General features: G+C 44.2%; 1 protein-coding gene across 1 annotated transcript in view; it reads right to left on the bottom strand.

The window, feature by feature from the left end:
• CFAP47 (cilia and flagella associated protein 47) overlaps nucleotides 1-22,173 on the bottom strand; it is a 773,444-nt gene that overhangs the window by 315,293 nt on the left and 435,978 nt on the right. Inside the window, exon 49 of the mRNA XM_059724382.1 lies at nucleotides 17,246-17,357. Within this exon, the coding sequence (XP_059580365.1) occupies nucleotides 17,246-17,357 (112 nt within the window). The remainder of the gene's footprint in view (nucleotides 1-17,245; nucleotides 17,358-22,173) is intronic.

Here is a 22,173-nt window from a genome sequence, read left to right as displayed (position 1 = left end):
TTACTGCCAGAGCTTCCCTGCATCCCCATCTCACCTTGCCTTATCCAGCCTGCTTGCCTATGGAACTTTGACCCTGACCTGGTAAGACTGAAGGTTCAGCCAGGTTTTCCAGGAAGGCTTAAGTACCTTTGCCAGCCTATTAACCTATATTTCCCCTTCATTTATTGAGTTGGTAGGGGAGGCTCACACTATGCCAGTAACTTCCTGACCCTGAAGGTACATATTTATCAGACTACAATCTTGCTTCCTGTCAGACATATAAATTAATTAATCCAAAATACTGCTTCTCCTATATGATAGTTTGAAAAGCTAAGTATCCTATTTCTCTTAAAATGTAAGTATCTCTTTATCTGGCCAGACTTAGGCTTGCCCTCCCTCTTAGTCTGTCTACCTGAAGGACCAATACACAAGCCAAGTCAAATGCTACTTCTCAGCCATTGACTTGTAGCTGTGAACAATTATGGGCTCTTCAACTTAATCATGGCATTACTAACAACCTTAGCTGAAATATAAAGATACATCAAAATTACATTTCTACCAAATACTGTAACGTGTGTGGTTATAAGGACGATAAACCTGAACACAGTTTTGCAATAAGTACAGTTAGAAACCAAACACCGCAAAACTAAACCTAATTTGAGAAATATCCATGCATGCCACACGGTGAACCCCCAAAATAACCTTTTCTTGGGATGCCTCCATGACATGATGGGCATCTTTACATGTGCGGTAGGGGGAAGGGGGAGGGGAGAGAGAGGGGAGGAGAGCTTTAATTAAAGCAGCTTTTGGAGCCGCTCTAATTACAGGACCTACAGAGTCTTGGGTATTCAGCATCCTCCACTTCAAAATGGTGGCAGAGGCACTTTAACTAAAGCTCATTGGAAGAATGTTTGTTAAAGCACCCTCACTACCATATTGAAGCATGTGGGCACTGAATACATGAGATGTAGAGGCTTCTGGAGTGTGCTAATTAGCCTGATTAATCAAGTCTGTTCTGATGCACTATAATTACAGTGCATCAGAGCAGCATTCCCGCACATTAACAGGCACCCTATGGTATTAACATGAAATATAAATGATGTGTCCTACTACAGCCTGCATACTGATACAGCAACTTTCCATTATATTATTCCAAAAAAAGCAATGATTCTTTAAAAACAGACAAGTACTTTGTTTCTTACCATTAAAACTGTATTGGCAACACCATACCCCATACTGAGCAATTCACTGGCTACAAATTGTGATAACAGTGCATAACTTCCTGCTCTACTGCAACAGCCCAAGTCATTATTGCAATTCTTTCAAAGAGTCCCTTTATCAGCACATTGAGACAAAATAGATCCAATTTGTAAACTGTAAGTGAAAATTCTGGATGTGTAATAAATGGTCATCTGTTTAGGAAATACTGAGCTGCAGACTATACTGTTTGGTACAGCCAGTTAAGGGGGAAAGTGAAATATTTATCATCTGCCACCACAGAGCCTCCAACAGGTCCTAAAAGATGTCATTCTTCTTCTGGGAGAAGATGAATAGATCAAATGCCATATTCACAGAAGGAATTTCAAGTGTCATAGTCTGGGGTATATTTCCAGTAGAGTTTCTGGTCTTTTCTGGAGACACTTTAAAGGGAATTTAAAGGAAAACCATAATATTCACTCCAGTCTATAAAAATAATTATTTAATACTTTAGACAGTAATATCTGTAAGTTGATTTATAAAATTTAAATGGAAACTGATCTATTATTTAGAAAATGGATCACAGGAGACTGCAATCCAGAGCCAGAACATTGTATGAACTGATTAAGTCTTATTTCTACATTAAAATAAAATCTAAACCAAAAATCATTTGGCATATATAACTGTTTTTCTATCTGATAACATTTCCAAAGGGATCTTTTAAGAAAGCACTGAAGCTGAAAGAACTGACTTTAGAACTGGGCTCCCTTTTAGCACAAAGATATTAAACTTCCAAGCTGGAAAGCAAAAAAAAAAAAAAAAAGTAATTTTACCATTGTTATCTCATGTAGGATGTTATTTCATAGTACATTTACTAAAAAGGATGCTAGTACAGCAATTTATATGGCAAATAGCACTTCTCATCAGGTATAAAATATATGCTGTATCCAAAAATTACATAAAAAACCTATGTTAAAACAACATTGAGGCTGCAAAGTCAAGTATTCAAAAGTAAGAAAATACTTGAGCTGAGGTTGTCCATGCACTTGAATTATGATACAATTTTTAGTTACACGATTGCATAGCATTTTCTTCTCTCTAAAGAATTGACAATGCTTACCCTCTGTATAGTTATTCCATATATCTTTTCTTTTCTTCATCATTCAACATGTGCTTTCATCTAGTGTACAGCAACCAATCCCTATACTGAATACACAATTTATAATTTCTTCCTGGACTTCTAAATGAGGCTCTCATTATAGTACCTTCAGCTTGAGCTACAAGAGGTGTCCAAGTCTCACTTAATTCTCACTTTAAGCACCCATAATAAAAACTGTGTACCTCAAAACCTCTTCTACAGGCCCCTTATTTTATTTTTCAATGATAAACCTGTCCAGGTGTCTAAAAGTTTGTACTTCTGACCACACAAACAACTCAAGCCCTGATACTGACAATCCCAAGCTTTGTCAGAAACCATCAACTAGGCACATTCGTTGGCATATGAGGAGATCTATCTAGTAAGTATTGTGCCTGACCTCAAGGGTGGCCGTGATGCCCTTGGTGGTCATGAAGCCCTACACTCACTCCAGCTCCCTGGGCTCCCTTCCCTTTTCCCTGGCCTGTCATGCCATGATGTAATGAGTTGGTCTGTGCAAAGGGAGGCTGCCCTAGGGTTCCTGAGTGAGCCCTTGTACATCCTTCTGGCTGGCCAGTCCGTCTTAAACACCTCTGTTTACCAACCTTGCCCCTCAGGTGCTGCATGGGCCCTCCTAGCCTGTCTATGCAGCCGCAAGGGCACCTATAGCCTTAAGTTCTAATTTTATGGCCTCTGAGCTACCCTGTAGCCATGCCCATACCTCAAAGATATCATTGTTCAATCACTCTCCCTTGTTGGGGCCTCAGCCTTCTCGCCTTTGCTCCTTTTCTCTCACTGAGCCTTCTAGCCCAGACCCACTGGGCCTGACTTTTGAGCTCCATCCCTTGTCATACTTACTTTGGCACTGAGCCCCCAGGCCCTGTCTCCACCCTGCTGGGCACTGCTGGGACCTCCATCATCCCTGATAGTCCTAACCTAGTCTGCTGGTGTAAAGAGTAATCCCACTGACTATAATGAAACTATCCCCACATCACGTCCAAACATCAACACCTGCTCACTGGCTATACAACAAAACTTCCCCCTAGCCTGGGTTGTATTCCTCAGAAGGCCATCAGCCCCTTCCCAGGGTAACTCAGCTGTCAGCCAAACACTCCTCTTCAGTCTTCCTGGGCAAGAGCTCATTTCTCTGCTGACTGCCTACCTGGGCTCAGGCACTGGCTTTATGTGCCTAAACCTGGCCCCTTCCTGTCAATTGACTCTCTAGCCACCAGGGGTTTCCATTTTGGGCCTGATTACCAGATTGCCTTCAGGGAAGCTTACTGCTCCTACCCTTGCTGCCTTAGCAATGTCCCTACTACTTAAGCAAGGCTCTGCCCTATTGTACTATTGCTGGACAGCTAACCCTGTAATAGACACTTGCTGTGTACGAGTCTCTGGCTGTCTATACCTTCAAGTAACAGAAGCCACTGGCTCCCTGTTATAGTATGCTCAAATCATGCCACACTGATCGGTCTCTGCACAACAAGCAGCCACTATTGCCTTTCAAAACAGTGACAGTACTCCCCTATCTGTTGTACAAAGGCTCAGTAAGTAGCACCTCTCCAATCTACTACTCTAACTTCTATGCAATATTTAAATATGTGTTAATCCAGGAAAGAGAGATTTTGCCTATAACTCTGTAGCCAAATTGTTACGGCACTCACCTTGAGGGCAGAGATTCATGATTTCCAGTCCATATTCAATGACTATGCAGTATCTTAGCCAGTGACTTTGTGAGCCAAAATATGTAAACAGTAATTCGGGCAGTAATTCAGGCTGGGAATCAAGGATTTTCCCATTCATAGGAAACCATCAAGCTATAGAAACATGTTGATTTTCGCATGCTCTCTCTCTTGCCTGAACTGAATCTTTAATTATTCAACACAAAGTAGAAAAGTATTAGCAGAAGGGTCTGAGAGTTCTCCCACTGCAAAACAGCCTAATATTCAGGTGGTTAGATCATTCCACTTGGAAGTGGGGGAATAAATCTAATTATCTGAGATGCAGTATAAACATGGAGGAGCAGAATCAGCACCAGTATCTGAAGGCCTTGGATGTATTCCTCAGAAAGCAGTGACTAACTGCTCCAATGACTAACTTTAAGTGGCTCCTCCTCCTATTCCTGCTGTGCCACTCCAGGCCAAGAGGAAGCTTCAGTCAGGTGGTTCCTACCCCAGTGCACAGGGCTCCAGCTCCCACATGCCTTCCACCCACTCTACCTGCCCAGCATGATGAGCAGCCCACTACGGGTGGCCAAGTGGGTGGAAGGCAACTGGGAGTTGGAGCCAGAGCCCTGCACATTGGTGCAGGAGCTGTCCAGTTGGAGCTTCCTTCTGGCCCACAGTGGTGCAGCAGGAGCATAAGGAGGAGGCAAAGGGAGCCAAGCAGCACTGGAGCAGCTGTAGCCACATCAGAAGCAGCTCTGGCAGTAAGTTGTGCATGCTGGCCACAGTTGGGCCAGTGGGCATGGGCTGAAGTGCAATGCAGGCTGCCCCAGGATGGGCTTGGCCCCATGCAGAGCACTGCAGGGACAGCCACAGACTGCACTGCCCAGGTAAGCTCTGCTGCACATGCCTCCTTCCCCCTCTTCCATCCGCTTCCCACTGGCAGGCTCCTGGGACCTGGTGTCTACGCATGTCCTGTCCCATGCATGCAACCCCCCTGCTCCCCACTACACACAGCGCCCCCACACTGCCACAGAGCAGGGGCTGCCCCTTGACCCCACCTGGCCCCCACCCATCTTGCTCATGAACACTGCTCCCTGCCTGCCTGTGGCCCCATCCCATATAGGGAGTTTTGGCAAGCCGTGGTGGTGGTAGGGTGGGGGGCAGTGAGGGGCACTGGCCTGGCCCACAATGAATCATCAAAACTCCCTATGTGGCCCTCAGGCCCAAATAACTGCCCACTCCTGACACTCTATATAGAAGGAACTGAGAAACAGAAAATAAAGCTGTAATTGTCAAAAAGTATCAACTAATTTTGGAATTAGGGTACCCAATTTGGGACTGATTTTTCAAGTACTTTATTTTACAGCACTTTGTACGTTCAAAGCACAGCTACAGCTGACCTTAGATGCTCTCAGCTCTCAGCATCTCTTGGGATGTCTTGAGTTGGGCGCCCACAAAATGAGAAACACAAAATAAGCATTTTGAAAGGATGTTGCCCAGTAAGTCTGTCTGTGGTGGACGCAGAGAGAGAATTAAATTCTCCAGGGAAGGTTTCAGCTATCTTAACTATGAGACTGTCTCTTCTATTGCTATACTTCCTTGACTTCTCTTCTTCCACAAAGTCTGGTTGACAGCTAAGTAACATCAAAAGCAGAAGAGAAAGGGCCTTGTCACAGGGAACACTTAGCATATGTTCTGTCTGAGAGCATAGTAAGCATTATCATGCCATATGTTCTCACCACTATCATGGTAATGCTTACTATGATCTTAGCCTACTCTGGACAGGGCTGGAGCCAGTTGTGCTCCTCTCTCCCCTTCCAAAACTGAGCCTAGTACCAGGCACAGCAGCTATCATGTTCACCCACGAGGACATACAACTACCACGTCCAGAGCCTCTGCTGGGTGGCCATCACTGCCCAGCCTGGTGATGCCAGCTGATTGTCAGTCCCAGGTCCAGCACTATGTCAGAATCCTGAACTGGTTCTGGTAAGTGTCTCGGCCGGGCTGAACCAACTCGAGGTGATTCAGAATTTACCCGTTCGTCAGGGCGGGCTGGTGAATGGAGAGGCTGACAAGGCTTAATGGTTGCAAAAAACTTTACTTACGTCGCGGGTGGCTGCGACGGAAACGATTCGGTCGTCTGGACAACAATGTGAGTTTTTCCAGCTGGCGAGGCCAATGCCAGTAAATTCGTCCGTAACTCAAGCCGGCAGGAAAAGGGTACGTCTGGGACTGCGTTCGGCGACGGGAAGAGGGATCGATAAGTGATCAGTCTATCGATCAGCTAGCCGCAAGTCAGATCTCTAAGAGGCACTCTGCAGCGTGCTCAAAGCTCTTCGACTTGGGCGGAAGTCGCACTAATTTTTTAAACGGCCAGCAAGCCAATTACCGGCCGCCACGTGTGAATAATTTAGCACTAGCCAATTGCGGGGCACGAATTTGCATCCAAATGGCGGGAACTCTTTGCACCGTGCACTTCTGTGCTGCAAAGGGAAAATGCATCCTGCAAAGACAGCTTGCAAATTGGTGGGAACTCTCTCCTGCATGCGGGTTCTTTATGCAGCAAAAACCCTCGCTGTGCAAGAGGCTCTCATGTGTCAAGAAAATTCCATAGTGCCGAGGCACCAAACTCACTGGGTTATGACATGCCCCCTTGCCGATAGCACAACTGGAACTTTCGACACATGAGCACATCATACAGCATCTTTGTTAGAGGATTCACTGACTTGGCAAAGCCTTCACAACCTATATAAATACATAAACAAATAACTTTGAACATATAACAACAACTGTTGATCATCGTCTGATTGGAGAACAGTCGCTTCAGTCCATCTTCTCCTATAGCAGACAATGTCAGTAAACACTTAACAAAATGAAAATAGTGTCATAACAAGTCCTGAGCAGATGGGTTCTTTGCCGTTTCAGTGCCTCCCTCGCAACTATCACTCTTTGGCTTTGAATGGACTGCAGTCTGGTCTCACAATCAGGTAGTTGTGAATTACCGCTTTTGCTGGGGTTAAACCTGTGAAGAAAACAGAACAACAAGACAAAACAAAACAAGAAAGAATCATAACTGGCTTCACTGCAAGGATACTGGGTGAACGTCGGAACGGCGAGTCATCCAGTTGTGATGAACAACAATAGGGGGACAATCAGGCTTCTCTTCCAGTTGGACAGAATAGGTATTGGGATATTGTCCCGGCCGTTGAACTGTCCCTTTATGAACTTGTGGATGAGACTGATGAGGGTGAGGTATTGAAATCCACACTAACTCGTCAAGTTGGAACTTGGGCTCCCAAGGTGGGGGTTTTTGGACATTAGCTTCGTCCCATAACGGTTTAGCAGTGTTTAGTGAAATAAGGACATCGTGATTAAATTTAGTCCAATTTTTAAATGTCCCTCCTCCTCTAAGGCGAAGCTGCTCCTTGTATAGACCTATGTGTCTCTCCACAACGCCGTTGGACTGCGGGTGGTATGGAAGATGAAGATGCCATGCCACGTTGTGAAGACGAGCAAATTTATCCAAAGCATTAGAGTTAAACGGAGGTCCTCCATCAGACTGAATTTCATGAGGAGGCTGCCAGGCGGCAAACACAGCAGTCAAGGCAGTAATAACAGCAGTGGCATTGCTTTTCCATAAAGGAATAACCTGCAACTGTCTGGTCCCCAAATCAACCACAACTAGTCCTTTATTTGGCGGTTTAGACCCTGGGAGGGGCCCCAGCAGGTCCACCTGCCAAACTTTTCCTGCCGGAAACTGTGAAGAGTCAAAAGCTCCGATCTGATGCTTGGTTTTATGACACTTCTCTTTAGCACACGTTTCACAGGCCTGAGCTACCTTTTTCCAATCCCGCCTGGCTCCATATGAGGCCAGCTCTGTAATGGTTCGGCACCAACGTTGATGACAAGCCCGTGGTCCCGGGTGCCCCAATTTTCGTGAAGCCACGCTAGGAATGGATTTGCTTCAGGATCAGTGGTAGATGTGACAGGCAAGGCTATGTCGGTCCGGAGTGGATCCTCCAAGAGCTTATCAATTACCTCATGCACTGGATCAGTATCTGAACGATGGGACTTAGTATGCCTAATCAACGGAAGGCGTACAAATCTAGTTAACGTCCTCCAGATGTCTCGCCAATCATCCAAGTTCTCGGTGGGAAAAGCTATGCCCGTAAGAATTTTATAGATATACTGCGAATCAATTGCGATGATCGGAACTGGGAGTGTATCGTTATGATACTTCAAACAATGTTCCAGTACCTTCAGGAATCCTAATAATTCACATTTTTGGGACGAATTATCATCTGGGTCGGCTTGGAAAATTTCCTTATCATGACAAGCTTTACAGTAATACCCATAGGCTCCTTCATGCCGGGAGGTTCCATCTGAGGCCATCCACGCTGGGACTGAAGTTCCATACAGTGTAGGAACCTTTTCCTCATCTTCTGGGCTTGGATCAGGTACCGTATCTTCCAACCTCCAACAATGCCAATTATAATGGTGGGTTAGTACTAGCGTATTCCAGGTCTTAGACTCCCCTTGAAAATGTGGGTTGATTCTTCCCGCGTCCAGCAAGGGTAACAATATGGCACCAGGAGTGCGTAACGTCCCATGCCCCCTTGCTAATGGCTCCACCAGTTGTTCGGCTAGGAGAATCTTTCCCATAGCTCCATATCTATGTTGCGCCGCTTGAAGCGTCTTATGGGCTGTATATACCAACTCACCGCGGGGGTTATGCACGACAGCCCACACGTGATTGGTGGTGAATCCAAGGGTTATGGTTAGTGACTCACCCAGATCGATGGCATGGAGTTGTGTATCTTTAACCGTGGTTAGCAGGCGAAGCAGATTCTGCTGGTCCCCTTCCGTCCAGGGCGTGGACCTTCGGGACTTGTCACGAATCTGTCACTGTAATTTAGTGAGGAGTGCCAAATCGCCGGGTTCAACATAATGTCGATACCAATTTAAATGACCCAAAAGCTGTTGAAAATGCCTCTTAGTGACAGGGTGGAACGTTTTTAGCGGATCGATGTTAGGACCCTCATGCGAGACTCCGTGGCAGATGGAACCGGTGTATCGAGTGCCAAGGAACGTAATGTCATCTACTGGATGTAGGCTTGACTTTTCCTCGTTGATTGTCCATCCCTCACTTTGAAGGTGAGCAACCAGTTGGTTTACTACACTGGCAACTACAGAGCTATCGCGACCCATGATGGCAATATCATCCACATAACTCCAAATTTTTAATTCTTTTTCTGGGGGAAGAGAGTGCAAGGCTTGAAAATTCTTCAGGGTGTTATTCATGGCACCAGTGGCTAACGATGGAGCGTTGCGATATCCTTGCGGACAAACTGTCCACCTGTACACGATGCCATCAATACACATATTCAGTATTCCCTCCGGGTCAGTTATTGGGATAGAAAAGAACATATTTTTCAGATCTAATGTGACTCCGACCCACGGACTTTGCTGGAACTGTGCCATCTCAAACATACACTGTGGCAAAGTAGACGGATTAGGTTGTTGAAGTACTTGGCATCTTTTATTAATTTCTCGATAGTCTACAACCAACCGGGCTTCATTAGGCTTCCCAGGTTTCGCCACTCCCCATCCTGATGATAGGTAGGTGCTGGCTGTTACGGTCTTAATACAGCCTCATCACTCAAGTCACTGCAGAAGGTTAGTAAGGGACTGTTTCAGAGAATCCTTAGTTGGGATTGGCCAATATCGCCAGGTGGAAGTGTCACGAAGCGTTGGTCGATGCCAGTCCTGCTCTGGGATAATTACGGGTAATGCCCATAGCACTTGCTCCTTGAGGTCAAGCACTTTTATCCCCGGGATTCCTAAAATATTGATGCCCCCTAGAACAGCCTCTAGGGGATATCGGTGATCCTGAACCCAAAACTTGACCTTCGTTGTAACAGCGACAGCGTTAAGCCCTTGTACCTTGATCGTCTTGGTGGTCTTTTGATGAAGTATCATTGAGGTGATCACATTGGTCTGAGCTCCAGTATCAAGAAGAAAGAATACCTGTTGTTGGTCATCCAGATCAGTAGGGTTGTAAACAGTAAGTTCAGCGTATGGTCAAGAATCAGTAGGATCAGGTCTGAGTTGAGGAAGGCCGCCGGTGGAGCCGACGGCCATTACTCGTTTTTTGATGGATCCTCAAAATTAAATCCCAATGCTTCAGCCATACTGGCCTGGCCTTTGTCTCCCAAAAGTCTCAACTGAGCCTTTGTTAGTCCGGAGTGAGCGAGAAGAAATCCGAACATAGTCCTTTCCTTCAGAGTTCTTTCCTTTGAGGTTCTTTCTTTTGGGGTCCTTGGAGGTGATCCCCATGGTTCTTGTCGAGGGGTATACCCTGGACGCCTAGGCCTCAATGTTGCAGCCAGGTACGCTGAAGGTCGATCCCTTGTGTCATTAGAAGCTTCCTCATCTTGCTTCATAAGTGCCTGCAATCGTGGGAGATGGCCTAAAAGACTTCCCACTGGTTGACCTGCCATCGGGTTCAAGAAGAGTCGGAGTGTAATAGCATTCGTTCCTCCGTATACCTCCACGCAGGCATCTTTGGCTTCCAAGGGCGTTGGAATTGCCCCGGGGTCCGATAGGTGACGATGAGCCCATCTCTCTTTACGCTGGACTGCTGTTAGTCCCATTGGATTTGTTCTTGGGCTCCATGAGAGATATGACACTCCAACTATAGCCAGGAGAAGTTGTTCTGCAGTAGCCTTCTTCGGGCAACCCTCGTGCCAAGTGTGAAATTTGTGGCTTACCTGTCCTACCACAAGTGCCGGGAGCAGGATGGGCCAGTGGGCACTGTCCGTGACCACATTCAAATCAGTAGCGCGCCCTCCGCTCCACGCTGCTTGTCGTGTCAGGGCACTCGCTTCTTCCTTATCCAGAGTGTTCAATCCAAATTCCACTATCAGTCTTCCTAGCCATATGGCCAAGGTTTCTTCCGGCCTTATTTTGGATTCTTTGCAAAGCTCTTGTATCTCTGGTCTGGTGCGTGTACGAGAGATAGTGGTGGTACGTGTAACACCATCTTCATCCTCAACATGCTTCGTCACAGCTATCGGGTAAGCTGCAGCAGAGAGAGGGTTAAATTCTGCATCTGGGAGCGTTGAGTATATCCCTCCTCCCATTGCCCCCTCCCTGTGGCAAAGAGGCGTGATTACAGGGAATGACGTCACCTCAAGGGGTGCAGTCACCAAGGGAATCCCCGCTGGGTCTTCCAAAACTCCGCCCCTCCTTTCCGGGTTCCCCTGGTAGCTCAGGCTTCTTTCAGCACCATTTTCTGCTAACAGCACCATGCGGCCGGCACTGTTAACAAATGCTGATCCGGAGCCCTTTGCTGTCCACTCCAGCGACTTTTTACCCGCAGTATACATCTGAGCCTCCAAATTCGCGTATTCCCTCAGTAGGCCCATTACTGCATGGAACAGCACATTGATCATCTTTCTCTTTTTCCATTTAATTAGACCCCACTTCGGCTTGTGACGGCCCTTAGTTTCTAAATCCTCCCGTAGCTGAACGAGGAGCTCATGGCCCCGCGACTCGGGCACCAAATCCGGACAGTTGAACCAGTCCGCGGGGGTGGGTTCCCCCCCCTCCTTTAAGTATTGGGTGCATTGGGCGAACTCCCGAGCGGGGGTCAGCTGCTCTGCCTTCCACGCTTTCATCCCGGCTAGGGATATAATTGATGTTTCCTCCGGGGGCTGATAGTAAACCCGGTCGCTCCCCATTATGCATCCGAACTCCCCTAGGGATAGCTTTGTTCTCCATTCTTTCACCAAGGCCTCTTCTCTTTTTATGGAGAAGTAACCATCAATACTTCTTTCCTCCCCTTCTACCGCCTGGTGGTAAGCGATATGCGCCCATAGATCGTTAGCGTTCTCTACGTGGCGGTTCCCAGTGCGCCAGGGGCAGCACCCAACTAAGTTCTTCTCCATCACCGTGCCCTTTAATCCCATCCTCATCGCCATGTCTCGGCAGGGCTGAACCGACTTGAGGTGATTCAGAATTTACCCGTTCGTCAGGGCGGGCTGGTGAATGGAGAGGCTGACAAGGCTTAATGGTTGCAAAAAACTTTACTTACGTCGCAGGTTGCTGCGACGGAAACGATTCGGTCGTCTGGACAATAATGTGAGTTGCTCCAGCTGGTGAGGCCAATGCCAGTAAATTCGTCCGTAACTCAAGCCGGCGGGAAAAGGGTACATCTGGGACTGCGTTCGGCGACGGGAAGAGGGATCGATAGGTGATCAGTCTATCGATCAGCTAGCCGCAAGTCAGATCTCTAAGAGGCACTCTGCAGCGTGCTCAAAGCTCTTCGACTTGGGCGGAAGTCGCACTAATTTTTAAAATGGCCAGCAAGCCAATTACCGGCCGCCACGTGTGAATAATTTAGCACTAGCCAATTGCGGGGCACGAATTTGCATCCGAATGGCGGGAACTCTTTGCACCGTGCACTTCTGTGCTGCAAAGGGAAAATGCATCCTGCAAAGACAGCTTGCAAATTGGCGGGAACTCTCTCCTGCACACGGGTTCTTTATGCAGCAAAAACCCTCGCTGTGCAAGAGGCTCTCATGTGTCAAGAAAATTCCATAGTGCCGAGGCACCAAACTCACTGGGTTATGACAGTAAGGTGCCAGGGCTGGGACTGATGATCAGCTAACTGTCAGTCCCAATCCCAGCACTGCACCAGAATCTTGAACTCATGTTAACTCCATGGAATAGTCTGATGATAGCCAAACATGTTACATGATACATTCTACATGCTCTTTACAAGAAAAGCTATAACTTTTCTAGTATACTGTTTCCCTTGGCACATGTTTTACTGATTCAACACATGGACACTTGAGTTTTAAGTGTAGTTAAGACATCCTAAGTGTAACATGTGAAAAAGCCAGATAGAATGGCCTGGCGGGCTGCATCCGGCCCCCTGGCTGTATTTTGCCCCCCCCTGCACTACAGGTTCTCGAGCCAACATGTATAAGAATATCTTCTTTATGAAAAAAGTCCTTTTTTGTCTAACTTCATCCTGCACAACAGTTTAATCATTTTAGGTGAAACTTAATTTTATATATATATATATAAAATGTAAAGAAAGCACCAAGCATAGGACAATTTACCCCAAACAATTTGTATTTGGCTCATAAGCTACAGAAAACAACTTCTCAAATAGAAAGTGCTGGGTAATCTTCACTAATGACAGCACTATCTACAGAATCTATATTACAGATCTGAATTAATTTTGGTATTTCAGAGCATTCTACCAGTAATGGATATCTCCCATTGTTCATGGAAGTTGCAGCAGGGAATCCTAGAATAAGAGATCATAAAATGTATTTTCATCTTTTAAAATTGTTGTAACATTGGCAAAAGAACTCTATAGTGCAAGTACTGGATACCATGTATGATATTCAGATTGTTTTTGTTAGAAGTTCATCTGCTATTAAACACACATTAAATGGAAACATCTTAAAATTTGATTAGATATAATTTATGTAATGTACATAAAAATATTTAAAGTAAGTGCAGGTTCTAGACCTGCTCCTTTGTTGACATGACTATTTGGGAGCTTTTGCAAACGTAATTTTTCCCATTTTAAATAAAAAGCAAGGTGTATTTTTCTCAGGTGCAGAAGACAAGGGGTGCTATGCTACTTACATTAGGAGACCTGTTGGAGCTATATTAAAAAAAACCTGACCTGGAATTTGTATTCAAATAAGCCTTCAATAAACTTGTCTAAAATGGATTGTCATAATGCTAATTTTTTGCAGGAAATGCAAGTCTGAAATGATGTAACTTGGCTGGGGAAATTGGCTATAAAATCAGCTTCAATACAAATAAATAGTTATATGTTTCCTTTAAAAAGTAATACATTTTCATTAAATGGTTACACAGTCTCCAGTTTCTTGGGTAGTTAAGACATAAGGCAAAGCAAGGAGAAACTGTTGATGGTTCTGTCTTTACTGCTGAGGTTAATGCAAAGGAACTGAGGTGGGGAGGGATCTACAGCTCATTGTGGGTCTCAGACAAAGCATTCCACTCTACTAGTATTGTGAGATTATGCACAGCACAAGGAAGAAGCGTGTAGCTAATAATGGAAGGAAAAAATGTTGCTTTGCACTTCCTTTTCTGTAACTATGCTTTTCAGAGCTGATCATTATCATGGCATTCTAATAGTATCTAAAATTGCTAACTGCAACTAGATAGTTAACACTTGAGTCAGAACCACTTTTTAAAATGTGTTTATACAGCTTTCTCAAGAAAAATACTTCTCCCAAGAGGAAAAATGAGCCATGTTGTTTTTTAATTAAGGTAGACAGCAGAACATTCTGCTATCTTACTTTGACATCCTAGTGTTTAGTGCACATTGATATTAAATCATTTGACAGTTATTTTAACTTGCTACATCTAAAGTCTATCAACAAGCCTAACTATCTAGGTAGTAATTACACTACAGTGCAACTTGATGGCATATAACCATTGCATGCTGTTTTCTACTGTGCCCTGTACTAGGAGGGGGGGAGGAGGGGAAATGGAAAAAAGAAATCAGACTGAACAGTGGGGATTCCTCCACCTTTTGCAACTCAGAAAAATTGTTTCATACATTTCAGAAAAGGACCCAACCACTTATCTCTGCCTTTCATCCTTTGATAATAGCAGAATGAGGATATCCAAAGCTGCCTAACCTATAACAGAACAGATATTCAGTTCACATAAACCAATTTGAAAATGGCTGAAACCGGTTTGAGATAAACCTGGCTGAATATAGTATCAGATTTAACTAATTTGGTTCAAACTGGTTTATGCAATGTCTGTCCCAGACTCCTAGCTGGTTTAATTTAAAGCAGACATCCTGGCATGCTCTCTGGGATGGGTGGGGCTCTCTGCTCCACAGCAGGGCTGGACCCAACCCTCTATTCCCTGGCTGCAGCTCCAGCAGAGACTGCAGGTACAGGGTGCCTGCCTGGCTTTCTCCCATTCCCCCTCAACATTCCCTGCTGAAGTAGGGATTCCCCCTCCCCTGTGTCTTACATAGATACCTCTCAGCATTAGCTAGCATATCACATGCTGGCTACAGTCCATGCTGTGGGAGATGGGACAAAAGCAGACAGCACAGCATCGGCTTAGGGCTTTTTGGAGCTAATCAACAGGTAGCTGTTAAAGTCCCTCCATTCCTTCTTTGAAAAAAGTTGCTTAAGAAGAGCTTGAACTAATGAGAGAAGCTTTTGTTTTCTTAATGGGCTGATAACACTGAGTTAGGGATGATAAACACTGTGTTATCAACTACCTGCTGGGCTGCTCAGGGCAGGGGGAGTTTTGCTAAGGCCTGACCATGCCCCCTGCCTCTGCTCAGCACTATGAAAGGGAAGGGAGGGCTGCTCCAGTGCCACCTCCCACCCCAGCTTCTAGCCTGAGCCACTACAGGCATGTGCCTGCATTTCTGGAATGAAAAGGGAATATGTATCCACCTCCAAATTGGTTCAAGCTTTGCAGCTTAGACTAACCTGCAAAGATTGAATCAATTCAGGCTCAGGCTTTTTGAATGTTTGTCCCTAGCCTAGGTGAATGAGTTATTAAATTTAAATCTATTTTCAGTGGGACAATACACATGCATCAAGTTAATGCACATGCATAAGTCTTTGCAGGACCTAGACCAGTGGTCACCAACCGATGGATCTCAATCCACTGGTAGATCTTAGAGCCTCTTGGAGTTGATCCGAGGCAGGGATGGGGGACTCAGTGCCCATGTGCATGCATGCATGTGCCCCAGCCCAGCAGGTCAGCCTGTGGGGGAGGGAAGGAGCAGGGCCTATGTCAAGGCCCCCATGGTGAGGGACAGTGCCACAGAAGCAGGAGCAAGTTGAGTGGGGCCAGGTGGGATTTACCTGCTGGGGATGTGCACCACCAAATAATTTTTTCTCCCTCTGCCTCAATCTGCCCCTTCCTTCCCTCCCCACAGACTTACCTGCTGAGCAAGGGGCAAGGTGGCGGCAGTGCACGGTAGATCTTGGGTTGCTTTTAAATGCCAAAGGTGATCTCCTACTTAAAAAGGTTGGAGACCACTGTCTTAGACTTTAGGTTCAAAACAAAGGTGATGACAAAGAAATTCAGAAAGACCGGTTCCTAAAACAGGTGCACTATCTCTACAGAACTGATAGCAACCATAGGTGTCAGAACAAAAACAATTCCGCCATTTCCCAACTTTTATTGATCGGCATTAGTATCAACATAGGTGAGAGCTGGAAGTTTAAATTTAGTAAAATATTTCTCATAAGAAGTGGAGGAAAACGTATACATATATTCGATAAGTTAAAAATGCTTGTTAAGAGCTCCACTAGACAAAGTGTAGGGAGGCACTTAAGTTCTTCCATTTGTAACTGTAGAGGACACCAAAGGCAAGGGTTGAGTGTGGAAGGTTTTTCATATGCATTAGATTATGTATCCTAATGTTCTATTTATATTGGAGGTTTGATTTACAATGGCCTTTTTTTTAGATTAGATTTTTAAAAAGCAGAAACTTTATGAACTTGAATAGTGAATATATGGTGCCATGAGATACTACAGAAATGCAAGGGAATAATGTAGAGATGTTCTCAAAAATGTGTTTGTATGGAGTGAAGCTTTACTTGGCTGAGTAGCTTTACCAAGCTTTACTTGGTGAGCTTTACTTTAGGGGCATCTATACACATGCTCCAGGGTGGAGGAGGTGGCACCCACAGTGTCATATGCATTCAGCATCCCTCACTTCAAAATGGCAGCAGGGGTGCTTTAACTAAATCTCATTCAATTAAAGTGCCCCCACCACCATTTTAATATGTTGTGATGCTCAATACGTGACATGAAGGCTACTGGAGTGCACTAATTAGCACACTCCATCAGAGTCACAGTTCAATTGAATCTGCCCTGACACATGCTAATTAGCACATGTCGGAGCACAGTTCTGTCATGTGTTTGGGGGCCCCAGGTTCCCAAGAAAATCTATTCCACATTAAAAATGTGTTGCTCATGTATACATTTTTCAACAGCACATAAGCAATGAGACAAAAACTTTGTAGAAACCTATCTTATTCATAAAGACAAAAAGATCAAAGAAAGTATGTTCTGTTGTCCACTACACTGTAAGCAGAAAAAGAATGTGAACAGTTACTATCTGAATTAACTTAAATGGAGATGTTGGAAAGGGTCAATTTATACATCTGTATACTGTAGATATTATAAAAATGTAGAGTCTGATACTCTGTTATATTTAACACTGTACCTTGAAGTATCCCTCGTTTCCATGGAAATACATTCAGAGTGTAAGCAGCTGTGTCATCAGGTTCTACAGTGAGGGTTGGGGTGCCACCAATCACTGGAAGATTTGAAGTCACCTAGAAGGACAGTACACAAAGAGGAAAAAAATCAAAACTAACTTCACTCTCTGAAAACAATATAGACAAGATATCCTTTGTACAGCCTTTGAAAAGCAACAGAAGATAAACTGCATTATGCAGATGAATCCTAATCTTTTTATATGGTTCTTTCCTTGGCTGACTGTAAAATGGAAAAAATATGTATAATACAAGAAGTAGCAGCACATGCAGAAAGAATCAAATCCCAATTTGTAAAGTGTAGTCCAAATAACAGTGATTCATTTTAGTCACTGTGTGAATACTTACATGAGAATAAATACCACAGAATCAAATCCTGTCTTTTGAATGAATTTCCCTTAGAAATACAGTTAGCGCAAAAGAACATTAGCTGCTAAGTGTACTAAAGGAAATTTAAATAGTGTTGTTTTAATATTCATTTCAATATCTTACAACTTAATAACTAAAGAGCATATATGTTTTTGATACAAGAGAAGGCTGAGGGGAGACCTGGTGACCGTCTGTAAACTCACTAGGGGGGACCAGAAGGCTTTGGGGGAGACCATGTTTCCCCTAGCGCCCCCTGGGATAACAAGAAATAACGGCCACAAGTTGCTGGAGAGTAGGTTTAGATTAGACATCTGTAAGAACTACTTCACAGTTAGGGCAGCTAGGATCTGGAACCAACTTCCAAGGGAAGTGTTGCTGGATCCTACCCTGGGGGTCTTTAAGAAGAGGTTTGATGCCTACCTGGCTGGGGTCATTTGAGCCCAGTTTTCCTCCTGCCCAGGCAGGGGGTCAGACTTGAAGATCTACAAGGTCCCTTCTGACCCTACTTCTATGATTCTATAATTCTATGATATTACAAGTGCTGACTTGTATAGAAAGGCAAGACTTGAACAACAACTGAAATAGCAAAATAATTCTTTTACGTATTTTTTAAACTTTGTAGACTGAAAATATTTTTATAAATCTCATCATAAAAATACAGCCTGACAGTGTCAACATTAAAAGATCTGCTGTTCTGGCTCCTCATTCCTTCCATTGTTTATTATCTGTATTTTATGTTTCTTTGATGTAAATAAGTATTTCTAGGTCAGGGACAGAATCTTTTTAAAAGTGACCTACAGTACATTAGCATTTTATAAATACTTAATAAAGTAAATAATAAAAGGAGACAATAATAGAAAATAATATTTGTGTCAGCATTGTTTAGATGAGCTTTGAGAAAAATAAACATTTCAGTCAAAAACCTGAATGGAACTTTTTAAGGCTCTTTTAATTATTTCAGTGATCACTAGACACAGCCTTTCAATTTCCAGGTGGAAGATTTTTCATATTCAGTAGGCATCACACAATTGCAATAGTGACATTAGATTCTTGAATCTTTTTTTTTCTTCAATAGGTAGTTTTCTCTTTCAGTCAATATGCTTTATTTATATTTTCTAAAGGAAAAAAGTTAAAAAACAACTTGTTTAAGGTTATCTTGCTTCTGGCTTTTGGCACTTGAACCACTGATGCCTTTACCATTATTCTTCTGTAAAGTAGCTGCGTTAATATCATCCTTGCCACTTCACTGCAAAAATATTGATGCTATTTACAACGAAGAGGCACAGAAAAGCAAACTATGTAATTTGTGTGGTCAATAGTTATGAAAATTTGAAAAGCTTTTCCAAACATCAGATTAAAAGCCATGAAAAAAGATGAACTTTAGTATGCATTTTTTCCTATGAGAGGTATTTACATTTTTACTCTACAAATGAACACAGTTATTAAATAATGCCAGGGTTGTGCCACAAAGTGACAAATGAAAAGAAACTGAAAGCTGATATTCTATCTTGAATTATTTTTCAAAAATCCTGAAAAAATGATTGGTGTTTTTCTTTATTTATTCAATACATCCAGCACTAAATTCCCAAAAGTCCCAGTAGAGGCAATAGGGACTGCAAATATTTAGCACATTCAGAAGTAAAGCTATTTTTTTAAATCTACATAAGAGAGAAAGAGAAAAGGTTGTGGGGCCTAACTTTCCGGTAACGAGGGAGTGCATCTGCACGTGCTCTTTACTGTGCAGTAGCCCATTTTACTGCGCATTACAGCATCACAGCAAAAACCATGCTAATAAGTTAATGCACAATAAAATTAGGCTACTGCATATTAAACCTAACTAAAAATGCATTTGCTTTTGCTACTGCACATTAGGGCAGCCAGATGCACATTTAGTTAGCACCTCACATGGGTATTAATTTAATGTGAAGTAGCAAAAGTGCATTAATGAATGTGTAGACACAGCCAGAGTAGCAGGGCACTGGGAAATGCCTGCTCCTTTAAGAGGCAAGCAGCCTGAAAGGCAGCGTGCAGGTGGTAAGGGGGTTAATTAGGGACTCACCTGACCAGCAGCAGACCACGCTTTGGACATACAACCCCTAGACATGAGCTGATCAGGCAGCTCTGCTGTCTGAGAGCCACAAAGTGAGGAGCTCCTAGCAGCAAAGCAACAGGGCTTCTGAATGGACTGAGAGGAAATGGCTCTGCAGGCCCAGGAACAAGGGAAAGTACCTAGGGCAGAGAGGGGCTTGTTTATGCAGGCAGGTGACCTTGCTTTTATGTTAATCCCAGGGAAGGTTTGGGTATCTGCCAGTGAGCACAGGTACTTTTAATTAAGTTGCACTGTTTTTTAGCTTTGCGCCAAAGTAAGGACAGTCTCATTGAGAGTGCCGGTAGACCAAGAGTTGGAGACAATAGGAGTGGAGGGGTCCAGTGGGGTCAGAGGATGCAGAAGCCTAGAGGGGGCAAGTCAGACCAGGGAGCCCAGAGGTCTCAACTGACCTGAGAGCAAGGCCAAAGGCTAGGACAAGCTAAAGGTCAGAAAGTACCACAGCCAGGGACTACCAGAGCGGGGAGCCTGGAGATCTTGACTAGCCCAGGAGGAGCTAAAGGTCCAGGAAGGGTCACTGCCAGAGAGTGACGGGGTCTGATACCCACAGTTAGAAAGGTTGGAGTCTAGAAACCAGGTCCGGTACTGTGGATCTGGGTTAAAAGGCCAAGCAAGAGGAAAAGGGGAAGAGGCTGATAAGGCCAAGACCTCTACAAGATGAGTGATGGTACAGTAACATCTGAGAGGCTTGGGGCATAGTATAGGGGTGGAACGGAGCCACACAAATAGCCCTGAAGGCTGTAGGTGTCCTGCAGAGGCACGGGCAGGCTGGGTGGGCCTGTTGAGCCTGAGGGCTGAATTGAGCCTATTGGGGCCCACGGGAGACCCAGTGGGGATTTGCAAGTGCTAAGACTTACTCTAATGCTTGTGGGCAGCCTCCCTTTCTAATCTTAAATAAGAACAAGGCATGGTGGGCGAGCAATTGACGGAGAGCTACCTTATAGTCAGAGATGCCAGGAGGTGCTGCCCCTGGGGCTCAGAAATGCTACACAAGGTTTAAACATTGTGGTTTATATATTTAAGGCATTTTAAGGAAATTAAGAAAATACTTGGAAGGCCAGACACATTTCAATGTTATATATCAAACTGAAATAATTCCTTCCAGAGCTCTCAAGTACACATGATAGCACATATGCCACCCTATCATTATGGATTGTACTGCCTCCTCCTCAAGACATTCCTTGACCAGTAGGGAGAAGATGAGGGCAATGCTATGGACTTACAATCTTCCCTTCTAGCCTTAATTCCTTAAAGGGAATTTTACTAGGAAGAAACAGTTGTCTTGCAGAGACAGTTTGGACTAGAATTAAGAGAGGGGCTTTGGTATATACTTGCAAAATTTAGATCTTCAAAGTGCCTGCTGAACTGATGCCTAATCATGAAGCCATCCTTTGCTCAAATAGAATTCCTTCAAATGCCTAAATTGCCACAGCTGAACATGCCCAAAACATAAATCTTGACTGTGATGAGTAGACGTGTCTAGCTGATGCCTAAAGCCTGTCAGGATAATCAAATTAGTATCTTCTTGGTGGCTCTTATCTAGTCTCATGTGTGAAGCTTGATTCAAAAGGAATCCTCAGAACAAGCCAACCAAATCATGCCTCATACAGAAGACAAATGGAGAAAGTCAAGGAGATGGTAGTGGTATTCTCCGTTTGAGCAAATAGTCTTTATGTAACAGGAGTTGAAGCCACACCTCTCACCTTCCAGGAAATCTTCTTAAGCCACAAAGTAGTCTCTATAGAACAGGGTAGCACGGTGGCTTTCGCATGCTCTCTTGGTGAAGTTGTTCAACTTTGCATATAACATCTAAGGCTGCTTGCAGACATTTCAAAAAATGGCACTTTAAAACTCAGCATGCCCACATGCTGAGCCCAGAGCATACCCAGAAAAGACAGCATGTTAGTTGTCTGTATAGATCAGGCACTTTAGTGGGGCTTTTTTGGTGCTTTTATCTCATAGTTGAATCAGCTTTAGATAAAAGCCTCAGGTTTAGATAATAGCCCCAAAAAGCCCCACTGAAGTGCCTGATCTATGCAGACGCTGTGGAGCCGGGTCAAACTAACACACTGCTTCTTCCTATAAAGCACCTTTTTGGTGGGTGTTTAATGTCTGTAAGCAGCATCTGTGTTTACAGAGAGCAAGTGAGAAACTCTCTAGTCTATTTTACAGGCAGACAAAGTTCTTTGGGTGAATCTGATATCTTTTATTAGGCCAATCTGAAGTTGGTCTAATAAAAGATATCTGATTCACCCGAAGAACCTTGTCTGCCTATGTCCTTAGGCCAACATGGCTACAACCTACACCCCTGTAGTCTATTTTATTGCATTCATCTAGCAGAGGGGACAACTGGGCTTCAGTCCCTCTCTAATCAATATTCAACTCCAGGGGAGGATTCAT

Source organism: Alligator mississippiensis, chromosome 1 (genome assembly GCF_030867095.1).
Source record: "Alligator mississippiensis isolate rAllMis1 chromosome 1, rAllMis1, whole genome shotgun sequence".
NCBI lineage: Eukaryota > Metazoa > Chordata > Crocodylia > Alligatoridae > Alligator > Alligator mississippiensis.
The sequence above is the reverse complement of the archived record's forward strand: the minus strand, read 5'-3'. Positions and strand labels throughout refer to the sequence as shown.